This window comes from Chenopodium album, chromosome 13, assembly GCF_948465745.1.
Source record: "Chenopodium album chromosome 13, dcCheAlbu1.1, whole genome shotgun sequence".
NCBI lineage: Eukaryota > Viridiplantae > Streptophyta > Magnoliopsida > Caryophyllales > Amaranthaceae > Chenopodium > Chenopodium album.
The window spans coordinates 6,990,960-7,006,423 of NC_137846.1; the positions used below are offsets into that span (position 1 = coordinate 6,990,960).

Here is a 15,464-nt window from a genome sequence, read left to right on the forward strand (position 1 = left end):
TGTAAACTCCTACAGTTTGATTATTGATAATGCCTTGATTGCTTTGGAGATTTTTCATTCTATGAAGAAGAGAAATAGGGGTAGGAAAGGCTTGGTTGCCATGAAACTTGATATGAGTAAGACTTATGATAGAGTGGAGTGGGGATTCTTGAAAAAATTGCTTCTGACGATGGGGTTTGATGGAAGGTGGGTGAACTTAATTATGGACTGTATTTCTACGGTCAAGTACTCTTTTGTGATTAATGGGAAGGTTTGTGGGTCGGCTTCACCATCTAGAGGGCTCCGGCAAGGAGATCCCTTGTCACCGTACCTTTTTATTCTCATTGCGGATGCATTCTCCAAAATGATTAACACTCATGTACAAAGTAAGAGCCTTCATGGGGCTCGTGCTTACCGCAATGGTCCGGAGGTTTCTCACCTCCTTTTTGCAGATGACAGTCTTCTTTTCACTAGGGCCACCCGACAGGAATGCTCAATTATTGTTGATATTCTCAACCAGTACAAGGCAGCATCTGGGCAGAAAATTAACTATGATAAATCGGAGGTCTCTTTTAGTAGAGGAGTGAAATGTTTGCAGAAGGAGAAGCTATTGGCAATTCTCAACATGAGAAGTGTCGACAGACATGAGAAATACCTAGGGATTCCTACTATCTTTAGTAGATAAAAAAAGGCGGTTTTTGGTGCTCTCCTAGATCGTGTTTGGAAAAAATTACAAGGTTGGAAGGAAAAGCTTCTTTCGAGGGCCGGGAAAGAAATTTTGCTCATAGCGGTGATCCAAGCTATACCAACCTACCTCATGGGAGTCTATAAAATCCCATCCTGAATTATTCATCAAATCCACTCGACAATGGCAAAATTTTGGTGGGGACAAAAAGGGGCGAGACAGAAGATCCATTGGAATAGTTGGGAGTCCATGTGCACGTTGAAATGCTTAGGGGGAATGGGATTTAAGGACTTAACAGTCTTTAATGACGCTCTTCTTGGTCGACAGGTGTGGTGTATTATTAGGGAGCCTAGCTCTATAATGAGTCGTGTTATGAAGGCCAAATACTTTGCTAGATCAAGGTTTTTGGCGTCTTCCTTGGGCTATAACTGCAGTTTCTCTTGGAAAGGAATATGGGGGTCGAAAGCCCTTATCAAAGAGGGGATGTTGTGGAGGGTTGGAAATGGAGATTTTATCGATATTTGGTCCGATCCTTGGTTAATAGATGATGATAGCATATTTGCCTCGACCACTGCAATTGAGGAGTTGCATTATGTGAGGGATTTGATTATTGCCGAGAAGAATGAGTGGGATGTGGACCTTATTGAACAACACTTTAGCGAAAGAGATGTGAGGTGTATCCTTGCACTTCCCCTTAGTGATCGAGTTCAAGCTAATGAGGTGGTTTGGGCCTTCTCGAATGATGGTAATTACTTTGTCAGGAGTGCTTACTTGCTAGGGAAAGGTTGCAATGTGGATAATTTTCACAGAGCATTCGTGGTCATTTGGAAGATGGAAGTAAGCCCAAAGGTGAGTAGGGGTGTACATAAACAGGACCGGACCTGAAAACTGACCGGAATCGGACCTGTTGGGACCGGACTTGACCCGGACTTGTAGATTCAGGTCCAGTCCCGGTCCGGATCATGTCTAAAACCGGGGTTTTTAGGTCCGGACCTAAAACCCGGCAAAATTGTGTGTTTTTTTAATAAAGAAAAAAGCTTATTTTGCAAAAATCAAAACAAGTGCAAATTATGAATCAGGTCTAAAATCATCATAATAGGTCCATAAACAGGTCCAAATACAGGTGCATAAACAGGTCTAACAGGTTATTTATTAAAAAAAAAACAAAAAAAATCACAAAACAGGTTCATTCAGGTCCAAACCCGAATCGGACCTGTTGCATCAGGTCTGACCCGGAACCAGACCTGTTGAATCAGATCCGGTCTCCGGTCCTCAAAATTCTTTAATTCAGGTCCCAGTCCCAACAGGTCCGCTCCAGGTCCGATTCGGTTTTGGACCGGTGTACATCCCTAAAGGTGAGACACTTTTTATGGCGCCTCTGTACAAACACTTTACCTATTCGGGAGCCGCTAAACAGACGCCACCTGGTGGAAGATATGAGTTGTCCCTTGTGTCTTTCTCATGGTGAGTCACCAAGACACATCCTATTTGACTGCTTTCGTGTGCAAGAGTTATGGGATAACTGTAATTGTGCTATTTTAGCAAGAAAGAGATGTGGTGAAAATCCATGTGAGTGGGTTGAGAATGGGAAAAGTTAGACATTAAGGTGCAGCAGAGAGGAGCTTTCTTGATGTGGAATATCTAGAGGGAGCGCAACATTAAAGTGTTTGATGACAAATGCACCCCTAATGCTATCATTGTTGGTAAAGTGATGCGACTTGCTGAGGATCACAACAAATATGCTGCTCAGGTTTATGGGGTTGCGAGGCCTAGGACTAAAAAGAGCTTAAAAATCTGGTGTGCACCTCTGAAGGCAATGTCAAAATCAATGCCGATGCGTCGCTGAGTGAAGATGGATGGGTGGGTTTAGGTGCAGCAGCAAGAGACCATGAAGGCCGAATTATCTTTGCAGCCACGAGGAGAGTCAGGGCCTATTGCCCACCCGAGATTGCTGAAGCCAAAGCGCTTGTGTTGGCTGCTAAATTGGGGCGCAAATATGGTTTTGACAGGGTCATCTTTGAGACTGATTGCCAGCTCCTTTCCAATCGCCTTTCCAAAGGAGTTACCTTCCTTTCAGACCTTGATTTGGTGTTGAGTGATATTTTAGAGCTTTGTAATTCTTTTTCTTTTGTTAGGTGGACTCATGTTTTAAGAGATGGGAATAGTGTTGCCCATTTCCTTGCAAAGCTATTTCCTTTTGGGGTTGAACAAGTGTGGGAAAATCATTGCCCCCGCGAGATCAAACCTTATGTATTGTCTGATTTCTTATTACGTGAATAATACTAGCTTGCATGTTTGGTTTCAAAAAAATAATAACTATAGCCCGTAATTTATTTTAATAATGGTGGCTTTTAGCCTAAAGCATTGAAAATTTCCTAATATTATTAATCAACACGAAAATAAATATAACTCTATCTAATTTAATTGGCACATAACTCCCAAAAAAAAAACCTAAAATTTAGTTCTAAAGATGATGGAGTATATTTGCAGTGGCACTGGTTTGAGTAATCAATGATACACTAACTGTGCCAATACCTAATTATAGGCCTAATTTCAATCATCATCGATTCATCGGATTGGATATTCTCCTGCTTTCTGTTTTTTTTTTTAATATTATTTATTGTATAAAATATTTACACATTACATCAAATTCTCTTTCTTTCAAAAGACCTCCATTCTTATTTCTTACCCTTTCAGTTATTTCATTGAAGCGCACTCAACGTTCTCCATTGAAGCGCAGTTGACGTTCTCCGTCGAATCTAATTCTTGTATCCCCCATTGAAGCAGCTTCTAAGGTATTTTGTTTGTTGTTATTAATATCATCATATCAATTTCACAATCTAGGGTTTATATTTGATCTAATCTAATTTAATTATCAGTTCTTTAAGTTTAGGGTTCTTGGTTCTAAATTCTTAGATTATGAAACATCATAGCCAAAATTATGAGCCTAATTTGATTATTGAATCAAATATCCCTAAAATTATGTATTTTTCGAGATAAATGAATATGAAATTAAATCTCTTTTCTCTGGGCCTAGGGCGGCCGGCATCGATCTGCCTCGTTGTCGAGGATGAGTCAACTTCAGCAATCACAGGTTCATCAGCAATTGCAACAGCAGCAGCAGCAATTGCAGCAGCAACAAGTAAATCCGCAGCAGCAGCAATTGCAGCAGCAACAAGTGAATCCGCAGCAGCAATTGCAGCAGCAACAAGCGAACCCGCAGCAGCAGCAGCAACAACAACAGCAACAATTGTTGAGACAACAAGCGCAACAACAGCAAGCCGCGCTGTATGGACAGATGAATTTTGGTGGGTCAATGTTGAATCAACCATTGAGGCAGCAACAATTACAACCTCAGCAGCAGCAACAACAGATACCACAGCAGCAACAGCAACAACAACAGCAGCAGCCGCAACAACAACAGCAGCAACCGCAACAGACTCAGCATCCACAACAGCAACAGCCACAGCAACAACAGCAACCATCTCAGCAGCAGCAACAACAACAACAGTTGCAGCAACAACAATTGGGCAGTGGGAATTTGTCTCGGTCGACAATGATTGGACAAAGTGGGTCTTTGCCTGTGTTGTCTGGCCAAACTGCTGTGGCTGCTGCCCAATTTAATAATATACAGTCGCAGTTGCTTTCTTCGGTATGATACTCTCATTGTTGTTTAAGCATTGGATAATGTTTATAGTTTCTGTCTTTTTTTAATATTTATTTACTATAGTATAGTAGTAGTATATTGATTGTTTAGTGGAACCACTATGAATAAAAAAACGGCAAGTTTGGAAAGTTGCTCTGATTTTGAAGGAAAGGAAAATATAGTTTAAGACCTAGAAGGAATAGGAATATTACACAATAGTCAATAGCGATCAGTAGTTCTTGTGCTGCAAAAATGATTTAAATTTATGGAGGCTCCTTTAATTTTTTTTCTTAGGATAATTCTCTGATTTATATGGTGGAGGCCTGGAGGGTAGTTCTTTCTTAATAGCTGGTTAAGAACGCATAGATTTCATTCTTTTTTTTTACCCCTTGTCTTTTTTCTCTTCAAATTTTGTAGCCTAGGCAAAGGGCGAATATCCTCCAAAGCTCGCAATTTCAATTACCAAATGCAATGGGGCAATCAGCGCATATGCAAGCATTGCAGCTGTTGGGTTTTGGTTCACAGATAAGAGCAAATGGTGCAGTCCCGTATGGGCAACAACGCATCAATCAAGCCCAGTTGAGGCAGCAATTAACACAACAGAATTCACTTTCGTCACCTCAGGTATAAATTTACCCCTTAAAAGTTAATCCTTTTCTTTATTTTGTGCTTTTGTTCTTTCCATCATTGGCTTGGTTTAATGATTTGAAACTTGCTCTGCTTTTATTACATGTTTAGCTAAAGCATGTGTTGCTTAGATCAGTTAGGTGTTCACTCTTCCAGTTGTAAAAAGGAAAGATTTTTACAATTGGAACCTAGGAAAGATTCTTTTCACAAAATAGGAATATGCACTTTTGACAAGTATTTTCAGTTTACTCATATAACAATTGTTATGGATTGTTTTTATGAAGAAAGAGTTTGAAGAAGATTGTCCTTTGTTTCTGCTGAAAGTGTTCTCACTTATGGGATGCTTACTTGAGTAAAATACATGGCATGGTCTGAAAAGAGCTTATGTCTGCAGCAGGTCACTCAGTCCCCAAACTCTCTAGATTCCCATCTCTTATCAATCCAGGTTTCAAGTTGTGAATTGTATAAAGCAGCTTTAAGTGACATTTTCTTCACGTATGTTGTACATGGAGGGGTTAGGGTAGCGAAAGAAACCCAAAACATTAAGGTTTAATCCGTCGTCCTTACCAAATTACTCGGTTCCATGCTGGTTTTTTTTTCCTTGGATCAGTTAAATTCATGATGTCCTACCCAAACTTTTTCTTCAGCACCTGCATATATTCCAAAATTTGTTAGGCTGATTAGTGACTTTCGTTCGAAAAATTGAAGGTGTGTGTTTACAACCCAAAGCAATGAGAATGCTTACACACTTTTTTTTTTTAATTACATAATTATGTTATGGCTTTTGTTTAGTCATGTTTGACTTTTTTGGATATCTATTTTTAGACTTTGGATATAAGATGCTTCAGGTCTTGAACAGTTACTCTATCGGTTCCTGCCTTTTGAGGCGAGGCAGGTTACTTATATTGTACCTCCCTAGTGGTAGCCCTGATGGGATCTATACTGGGATTGGTGTTGTTATTGACTTTGGCTGTGCGATTTTACATTCAAATAATTCAATCCATTTTGATTTTCCACTTCATGCCACTCTAAACTAAGTGTGCAAAAACAACACTTCAGTGGTTCAACTGTAAAAGTGGTTTCTAAGTATAATTTTTACAAATATGCTTTCAAAGTATAATTCTTACATGATGTCGTTTGTAGTATTATTTATTGTTCCTTATTATAAAGACAGGCCAGTTGTTTGGGTATGTCATAAATGCTACATTCCATTTGTTGTGTCTTTATGCATGGTATATTACTTTTTAATAATCAAGAGTGAAAAAGTGCAATATACTAAGTGTTGGAACCAAAGGTAATATCAGATGGATTGAGGTGAGAACAAGGGTCCATTTAATTTCTTGTTTCCATTTTTTTTTTTTTTTGGCGTGAGAAGAAAGGGGGGGGGGGGGGGGGAAGGGAGTTGTTTAGCCATCTTTTTATGTTACTCAAGTTTGTTTCTGCTTTGCTTTAAGTGGTTTGTCAAAACTCTCTTAATTCTAAAAAGCAGGAAGACATCTTGCCAGACTACTTTAATTTAATGTCTTGCTTACTCTATACCCAGCTTGTCCAGAACTCTAGATAAGGGTTCTACTGGAACTATAGGATAAGAACTAAGGTCAAGCCAGACATAGATGCTATATTTTACATAATTGATGATCTGTCAGGTGTTGTAGGGTAGGACTCGACTAGTTCAATCTTTAATCCTATAAGCTGTTAAAGATGGTTAACAATCAGCAACTATTACCTTATTGATTGGCTGAATGTTCAGATATTATAGAAAATGTGAAAAATCTCTTTAGTTACATTAAAATCAGCCAGTCATTAATTATAAAGTGGGTCCATATCTTAGCTGGTCTGTGAGGATGACGTTTCAGCTTCTTTATTATTTAGGCACTTCCAATGCTATAGAGTGTTATGCGGCATAGCGAAATTGAATGGACGAGTTCCCTTCTATTAATGATGCTTCATAGCTCAAGTTTGCAGGATTGCTATTGCATGTTACCTGAATAAGTTCCTCTAGATGTTCTTTGCTTGTTGATAATTTTGTCACTTTGTGCTGATGCCTTTCCCAGGCAATCATGTGCTTGTTTTTTCTGGGTTCACTTGGGACACAAAATGATGAAACCTGATAAAGCTGGGCAATAATTTATTGGTCTAAAGTTCCAGGAAGAGTGATTTTAATGGCAGCAATAACTTTGAGGGGTCAATGACTATGTTGTGTTACTGTGGAAGGAGATGAGTGGAAAAGGATCCAATTTAATGGATTGGCAATTGTATGGGAATATAACATTTGTGTGAAGAGATCAATTTCTGTCATTTCTATTTGATTTCTTACTTGTAATTTGTACTTAAATGATTGATTGTAGGGTGTAAATGCTGCAGATAGTATCTATATTTTGTAGGCTATGAGGATGACTGGATAAGTAACGTATCTCCACAAATGTTCAGTGCATGTTTAGCAATATTTACTAGCAGTTAGCAGTTCTACTCACTGTCACTAGCAAATTGGTGCCAGCGTTTCATCTAATTAGACAGTGATCAGCATAACTAGTGACTAAGTAGTTGCTCCATAAAAGACCTGAATAATATACTGAAATAAAAGATAAAATATATAAAAATGGTATTTAGGGACTTAAGGTAATATATTGTAGTATGCTACCAATAACTAAGTTAGGCTCACTACTTCACTAGATTTCCTAAAACACTACCGCAACCTCTAACCACTTTAGAATTAGCTATAGATTTGATGGTTTCAAAAGTCAAACACTAAGTGCCACCTTTTCTATTTAACATGCCATTAAAAATATACATATTCTTCCCTCTCCTACATTTTACTGTATATGATAGTGAACCATCTAAAATGCACATAGATGGATCCTAATGCGCTCGTGTCTCTGTGTTTTGTTCTTCATTAATGAGTCCTATACGTTTTACTTAGCCTTTAGTATGTGTGTATGCCCATCCTTTGTGATGAAGAATCTGACGCTTATTATCTTTCCGCTTCCAGAAAATTCAGGGTCAGAGCATGTCACGAACGTCATCATTGGCATATATGAACTCTCAGTTGTCTGGCTTGTCTCAAAATGGACAGCCAGGTATGATGCAGAACTCTTTGTCTCAGCAACAATGGATGAAGCAAATGCCCGCGATGTCTGCCCCTGGATCACCATCATTGCGTCTGCAGCAGAATCAGAGACAGATCTTACAACAGCATATAAGTCAATCTTCTCAGTTGCAGCAGACCATGTCTTTGAATTCCCAGCAATTATCACAGCTGGTTCAACAGCAGCCCTCAATGGGGCACCCTCAGGTGCAGCAGCAATCCCTGCAGCCAATGCGGCAGCTACAACAGCAACCATTAGTGCAGCAACAACCATCAACACAACAACAGCAATTACAGCAGCAGCAGCACCCGCAAATGCTACAGCAATCACCAACTATGAATCAGCAGCAGCAGCAGCAACAACAGTTATCTCCAAGGATACAGGGACCAGCAGGCCAAAAGTCATTAAGCCTAACTGGATCACAACCAGATGCTACTGTATCTGGAACAACTACTCCAGGGGGTAGTTCAAGTCAAGGAACCGAGGCAATGAATCAACTTCTTGGGAAACGAAAGATACAAGATTTGGTTTCCCAGGTGCTGTCCGGTTGATTTTTTTCATTTCATTACATTGATTGCAGCTAATATATGGAGGATTTGTGGAAAATTGAAAATTGCAGTCTTTATTACAAATCAACTCTGTTTCTGAAAGTTTTCAGCACTTTCCATTTTTCGTCTGTTTTCGAAAGTTCTCAACACTTTCACTTTATTTCTATTTTGGCAAAACCTTTTTCTACCTTACCCCTCTTATCCTACCATATTTACGTCTTTTCACCCACTCTTTCTTACTTTATCCACCTCTCTTACACCCACTCACCACATACACTCTCCCTCCAGTTATTTTAATTTGTGTGCAAATGATATAAGTTAAGAACTTTTGGAAACAGGGGTAGTATAGTTTCTCATGCCCTTCCCAGATTTGGAAATTCATTGCATGTGCTATTGAACTACTGCTAATTTATAACTTGTCAAAACTGAATGCTCATATAGTCATGTGTTAGTAATTGGGGGTATTTATTGGTTTGGTATGGTGCAAGACTGCCTTAATTACATTATGTAGCTAGTGCTATTTCAAGAAATTTTAAGCCTACAAAGTTAATCAATTACTACCTCCGTTACAGGTTATGTGCAACGATTTGACATAAAGTAGAGAGGGAAAATGTCTAATCGCTGCATATAACCTGTAACGGAGGTAGTATTTTATATTTAAACATAAAATTATATACCCTTTTTATTCCACTTTCTTATGGCCTTCTTTTGTCCTATCCTACTTTCTTCACATATTGCATCAACTTTTGGCTATATGGCTCTTATATGCAATTGATTTGTTCTCAGGTGGATGCACATGGTAAGTTGGATCCTGAAGTTGAAGATCTTCTCTTAGATATTGCTGATGACTTCATTGATTCAGTGAGTGTTGCTATCTTTTTAGCTGATGAATTGCTTAAGCTTTTGATATTGTAGACCACATTAGTTTTCCATCATGGTTTTGGTTGTGGTTATTTGTAATGGTTGGGGAAGGGTATTTTCTTTGTGTCCTGATAAGGTTTGATTGCATGTTCTACCATGGCTCTTGGACTACAAGACATCTGCCAGATTACTTAAAAGAAAATGTTTTAATTTCTTGTTAGTGTTATCACTCTGGCACAAAACTATTATATTGTCATTTATTTACCTTCAAAATTGCCGTCGTTCCCACAGTCCCACAGTATCTTTTTTTCTTAAGTCTTGAAATTCTGATTGTTGTTCTTTGTGTAACTGATTATTGCTGCTCTTCTTTGCAGGTTACTACATTTGCATGCAATTTGGCAAAACATCGAAAATCTTCAACACTGGAATCCAAGGATGTGTTGCTACACCTAGGTCTCATTTCTTACCTCTTACAAGCTTAACTGGGCATTGTTTGCCTTATTGGTGCATTTGTTGATCTCTATTATTTTCTGTTATGCTGTACTCTTGGAGAAAGTTGAATCTGCTTCTAGTTTCCATGTTAGTGATTATTTTGTTTTCTACAAAGGAGCTAAATATACAAGTTGAAGGATCTGCTGTTAAGTTCTAAGCTGAAAAAAAAGGGATTACAAATCACATTCTGTTTATTGATTTTTTTTTTATTGGGAATAGTATCAATCATATGGTATTGGGGATGACAGTTTAATTTGTTTGCAGCATGGTGTCAAGGTATATTACGTATTTCAAACTTCACATGCTTGTTGAAAAGAATAGTTGAGAAAATGTTTTTTTTTTTTTTTTTTTTTTTTTTTTTTTTTTTTTTTTTGTTGTTGTTGTTGTTGTTGTTGTTGTTGTTGTTGTTGTCTTGTGCCTTTCCTGTAACTATTATCTGCCAGTTCCAGGTTCCTTTTTCTTTATTATGTTTTCCTTTCGGAGGCTAACCAGAGGATTTTGGTGGGAGTATGCATGATCTTGAGATTATGGTTCTGAAATTATTGCTTGCATCACGATCTAGGTCTCTAGCATGTGTTGTTGGGATCCTTTTAAAAGGTATTAATTTTTGTTTCAAGGAAATACTGGAAGCTTTACCTTGATGAATGGATAATTAAGTATGTGCGCTCATATCATTATGTGATAATGAGGGTTAATGGTATGTGTTAAAACAGGTGGATAAATTGGAAACCCTGAAACTTATCTGGCTTAAGACTATAGGAGTAATTGTCAACTATCCTATTTTGTTTGTTTGCTGCAACCACCAACATGTAACTAAACTGGAGGTATTGAGTTGTTAAATGTGATGGCTGAGAGATGACACACTGCCTTTTTATAGGATCTCACACTGAAAATTGAAACGATGCTGACTGCCTGACTGTTCCACAGACCTTCATTTGTTTATTGGATAAGTGTTCCATTTATTAGGAATTAGAATATCTAATTGAGCTTATGTCTTCCTAATGTTAAATTTTCCATTGCAGAAAAAAATTGGCATCTGACTATCCCAGGATACTCTAGTGAAGATCGGAAAAGCAACACCGACAGTGTAAGTTATTGCTTTGCAAATGTCTACTTTTGTTTGTTATGTACACTTTCTTGAAATTTTGTGATAAAATGATTTTTTATGCCTTTTTAGGCTAACATAATAATCACTTTTGACTGTTTTGAGCGAGAGGGAGATGAGTTCACATGGAAGGAAGTCTCTGACTTCCTTTGAACTCACAGAAACCTAACTTTGCTACTCGTATATATTGAGAAAAACTACGAGGCTATTATTATTATTATTATTATTATTATTATTATTATTATTATTATTATTGTCATGATATTATGATATTATCATTATCTACGGGGGGAAGAGAGATTAGATTAGTTCTAACATGTTGACATCTGGTGGTTGCAGCCCTCAAGTGATGTGCACAGAAAGCGCCTTGATATGGTATGTTTTTATTACATTTAATTTATTTAAATGTCTCCTTTTTTATGAGTTCTTATTGTTTTTGTGCACTAAAATTGTATGGCAGATACGTGCCCTGGTGGAGTCTTCACAATCAGAATTCTACCCAAACAATTCTAAAGAAATGGTGAAACAAGGACTTGGTAACTTGTCAGGTGCCAACCACATTATGAAAGCCTCCCCCAGTCCAGATCAACTTGTTGCACAATCAACTGCATCTCAAATGCTTCAGCAGATGACAAGGTTCTGATAGGGCGCCCCTGCTTTGTCTGTTCAGCTACAAATGAGTGAACATTTTTGGTAAGCTTCACCTCTGTATTGTAGTCAAAATCTTTGTTATATTCTTGAACGACTATCTGAATAATATTCATTACTTTTTTGTCTGCTGCCGATGTTGTGTCCATAATTGGGGCAAGTGATATGAAATCATTCAATGATCACATCTGCATGTCCTAGACAACCCTGAATCCTGCCATAATGGTTCAAGTTTTGATGTGCAACCTAGTATATTGACCTCTTTCTTTATCTTGTCTTAGTGTGCTGTTGTAATTGTTTGATTGTGTGTTATTCGTTTACTTATTTTCATCAGCATAATGTAATTAGCGAGTACCTCCCTCCCTGTATCATTCACATCCTCTCGCACTGTAGGTTGATAAACTGTGAGGGGTACAGATCTGCACAGCTAGGCGATTCTGAATAAATGGAAAACGCTAAGATGCACCGAATAAGATACTGACCAACTCGAGACATGCTAGGAGTTCGTTTTAATTATCCTGTGTATATTATTGTGGAAGATGATGAGCTAAGGAGGTTTGTCTACAAATTACATAGCTGTATATTATGTGCTTTCATAGTCATACCATGCTGTAATTTTATTTATATTCAAGAGTGGAGTTCGAATTTCACGAATGAATTGTAATAGGAAGCATTTTTTATATTCTTTAGAAAAGTTATTATAGGTGAATTTTTATTATACTGTGAAATTTTGCCCTCGTTAGATTATTCTGATATTGTAATTTGATATGTCCTCTGTCCTTAATTGATCTGAAGTAGACCGCATTTTTATTTGAGATTGTATTAAGAAATAGGCCACTTTATAAAATTAGTACACATTAATATTTTATTTTTTATGTATTACCTTATATGATATCTTTGACTAAGATATCCAATAAATTATCTTATTAGTATGGCAAAGATGTGAAATACAACTTGTGAAGGATTTTTGTGGCATTTTATTTATCATTTCCTTAAAAGATACTTCGTATTTCTTTCCAGTATTGACCAATTATTTAGGATGGAGAGCAATTTGCACATCTTATGGTTTACTTCATGAGACAGCGAAATTTAGGCTTTTAAATTTGAACTGTTCAAACTTGAGGCCTGCGTCAGAGACCTAGATTATACACCTGTTTGTAACAGGATGAAGGCAGAAGCTCTGAACTTAAACATAAGGAAATGTTTAGCAAGTGCTACATACTTGATCTCATACATAATACATAACTATATTCTCAATTCAGATGCCTATTCTGAAATGTACAAAAGCATCTGCAAACTTATAAGTAAAAGAGCATAGTATATGCTGGCTACTAAAACTCAGAACTATAAACCAAAACAAAACTACAAAAGTCTTTAACTTTGTGCTTCTAGGAAGGCATGGAAGGCCATCTGGGCATCTTTGTTATTGTCTTTGTCATCTTCCTTGTTGTCATTGTCATCGTCATTATCAAACACGAAGGCAGCTGTCACTGGGGACTGCATATCGCTCACGCTACACCTTAGCAGCTCCATTGGCAAATCAAAGAAGAGGTTCGCAGATTCTCCTTCCTCATTCTCCAAGGAAGAGGCCCAAGACCCACACTCAAACTTCTCCAATGAGACTCTCCTCGATATTGCCATTGGTTCACTCTTGCACGATGCTTGTGTCATTGTTGATGCCGTTGATATGGATCTTACAGTTTTGCCCTTCCCTCTAGGAAGGAAAAGGCACAACTTCCCGCATTTAAATTTTTCCTCCGAAAAATTTGGGTCTCTACTTTTGCTCTTCTTCATCGTACTGCTATGGCGATCTACATTGCCAGGTCCAAGTGGTGGCTTGGAAAAGCCACTGTGTTTATTACTATTATTATTGTTATTATTATTACTACTACTGCTCTGATCTTTTCCCGAGTTGTGGCTTGATTTCTCAAGCCAGAGATCAAAATCATCTACAGGACCGCTTGTTCTCCCTTCACCAAGAGACTTGCTCTTCCGCGTGTTAGCCTCCACCATAGCAAGGTGCGTATCATCCATCACAGACTGCATTCTCGAGAGATTATTTCGAGGAGCAGCAGCAGCCTGTTGGCTATGATTCTTTTGATACTTTTTATATAAACTTTCTGGGGAAGAAGAGTTGGAGCCTGGAAGACTCGAGCTCACAAACTTGAGCTTTGGTGGTGGTGAAGGAGACGGTGGAGCATTAGGGCCCAAATTCTGATTAGTAGGAGGAGAAACCAGTCGAAAGCTGGCTTGCCTAATAGTGTTTGACCCTTGCAATGAAATAGGGTCAACCGAGATCTGTTTCTCCCTTTCTGAGCTATCCCTTGTAAGGACAGCTCTGGGGGGCTCAATAGCAAAGAACTCAGCTCCCTTCTCATCATCAATAGTCATAAAAATACCGGCCTCATCATCACTGAAGTTGCTGCCATTAGAGTACCGAGCACTATCGCCTTTAGAGGAGGTGCCCATGACAGAAGAAGGTGAAGGATGCATATTTTGTGTAAATTATATTTTGTACTTCGTATATGAAATAAAACTCATAAAGGATGATTGTTTGAAATTTGAATAAATGCAAGACAAATAAGTGTATGTATGCAATGAATATATAAACAAGAACGTGCATGGCATATATTTTCATTGCTAAGATAGTGATTTCCATGTCTTTGCCGGCGAATATAAAAATAGGTTGACATGAAATGTATTCCCAGATTTATTCTTCATTAGATAAGGTCAACTACTATTTTGTTTAGTAAATTAATTAATTTTGTTTACCTTTGCTGGTAATTACATTAACAATTTAGTTAATTAAATAAATTTGTACACCTTTGCCGGTAATTACATTAACAAATTAATCAAATAATTTTGTTGCTTTTCCTTTTCCAACGGAAGTTCTGGTTTGCAGCTATATCATACATGCCACGGACTAGATAAAATTACATTTAATCAGAAGAGAGTCCGGATGCTTGCTTTGTAGCGAATGTTGTTATATAAGGCTTTTGTTGCTGAATTAGTACTTCTAAGCTCAAAGCTGAGCCTGGCTTCTGGTAAAACAGACTAGGAGATCCCTGCAGTACTGATATTGCATCTGTTGGCTTGTTTAAGTTTCACCGAGGCCTGTCTTTGATTATTGATTGACGATTTGTAGGCAGTGCGTGCAGTCGGGATAGAATGATTGTAATTTTAGACTAAAGAGTTATGAACTTAAGCAATGTATTCCTGAGTCCTGACTAGCTAAATTTAATACATTTGTGGATAGTAGTTTTCAATAGATGATAGACCAGAAGATTTCACAATTCTTGCTGTCATGTTTCCCTTAGCAGTTTACACTATGTCATTTGCTAAGTTACACATTCTAGCTAGCTTTAAAAGCCCTTATAAGTTTTCAAGAACTTGATATTCTATTACAAACATGAGAGATGACTTCAGTGAATGTCAGCTAGCTTAGTTGTTTAAAGTTTTAGAGGTAAAATAAAAACACTCAAGACTTCATATCAATTTCACTACAATAAAAACACACAAATGGATACAAAATACAATATCTGCTTCCATGAGCACCATACAAGTAAAAGCAAGCTCAAAAAGAAGTAAAATCAAATGTTCCAAATCACTGATATTAATGCTTTTTCCTACAATTAATCAAAAGCTTATATGACTTGCTGATTTACATGTCACTCACAATATCACATCTCTGTCACAGCTGATCATATATACTTTAGTCATTGCTTCTTCCACCTTTGCTCCTAAATATTGCTAACTCAGTTTTCAAAAAACTTTTTCAGCAATTCCT

At 37.7% G+C, this 15,464-nt stretch overlaps 2 protein-coding genes across 2 annotated transcripts; one reads left to right on the forward strand and one right to left on the reverse strand.

Annotated features, from left to right (window-relative positions):
* Positions 1-3,080: 3,080 nt before the first annotated feature.
* On the forward strand, positions 3,081-12,492 carry LOC145574435 (transcription initiation factor TFIID subunit 12b-like). The gene is made up of 10 exons (XM_081632222.1): positions 3,081-3,459; positions 3,702-4,316; positions 4,728-4,934; positions 7,927-8,559; positions 9,358-9,432; positions 9,807-9,885; positions 10,947-11,011; positions 11,369-11,404; positions 11,490-11,722; positions 12,071-12,492. Exons 2-9 carry the CDS (start codon positions 3,735-3,737, stop codon positions 11,670-11,672), a joined length of 1,860 nt encoding a protein of 619 aa, XP_081488348.1. The 5' UTR covers positions 3,081-3,459; positions 3,702-3,734; the 3' UTR covers positions 11,673-11,722; positions 12,071-12,492.
* A 559-nt stretch (positions 12,493-13,051) lies between these two features.
* On the reverse strand, positions 13,052-14,335 carry LOC145575116 (uncharacterized). The gene has a single exon (XM_081633031.1). It carries the CDS (start codon positions 14,168-14,170, stop codon positions 13,052-13,054), a length of 1,119 nt encoding a protein of 372 aa, XP_081489157.1. The 5' UTR covers positions 14,171-14,335.
* Positions 14,336-15,464: the final 1,129 nt, after the last annotated feature.

Coding starts and splice junctions, on each gene's coding strand:
- LOC145575116 (XM_081633031.1), bottom strand. CDS start 14,170: ATGCATCCTTCACCTTCTTCTGTCATGGGCACCTCCTCTAAAGGCGAT.
- LOC145574435 (XM_081632222.1), top strand. CDS start 3,735: ATGAGTCAACTTCAGCAATCACAGGTTCATCAGCAATTGCAACAGCAG. Junction 9,886..10,946: donor GGATGTGTTGCTACACCTAG/GTCTCATTTCTT, acceptor TTTCCATTGCAG/AAAAAAATTGGCATCTGACT. Junction 11,405..11,489: donor ACAGAAAGCGCCTTGATATG/GTATGTTTTTAT, acceptor ATTGTATGGCAG/ATACGTGCCCTGGTGGAGTC.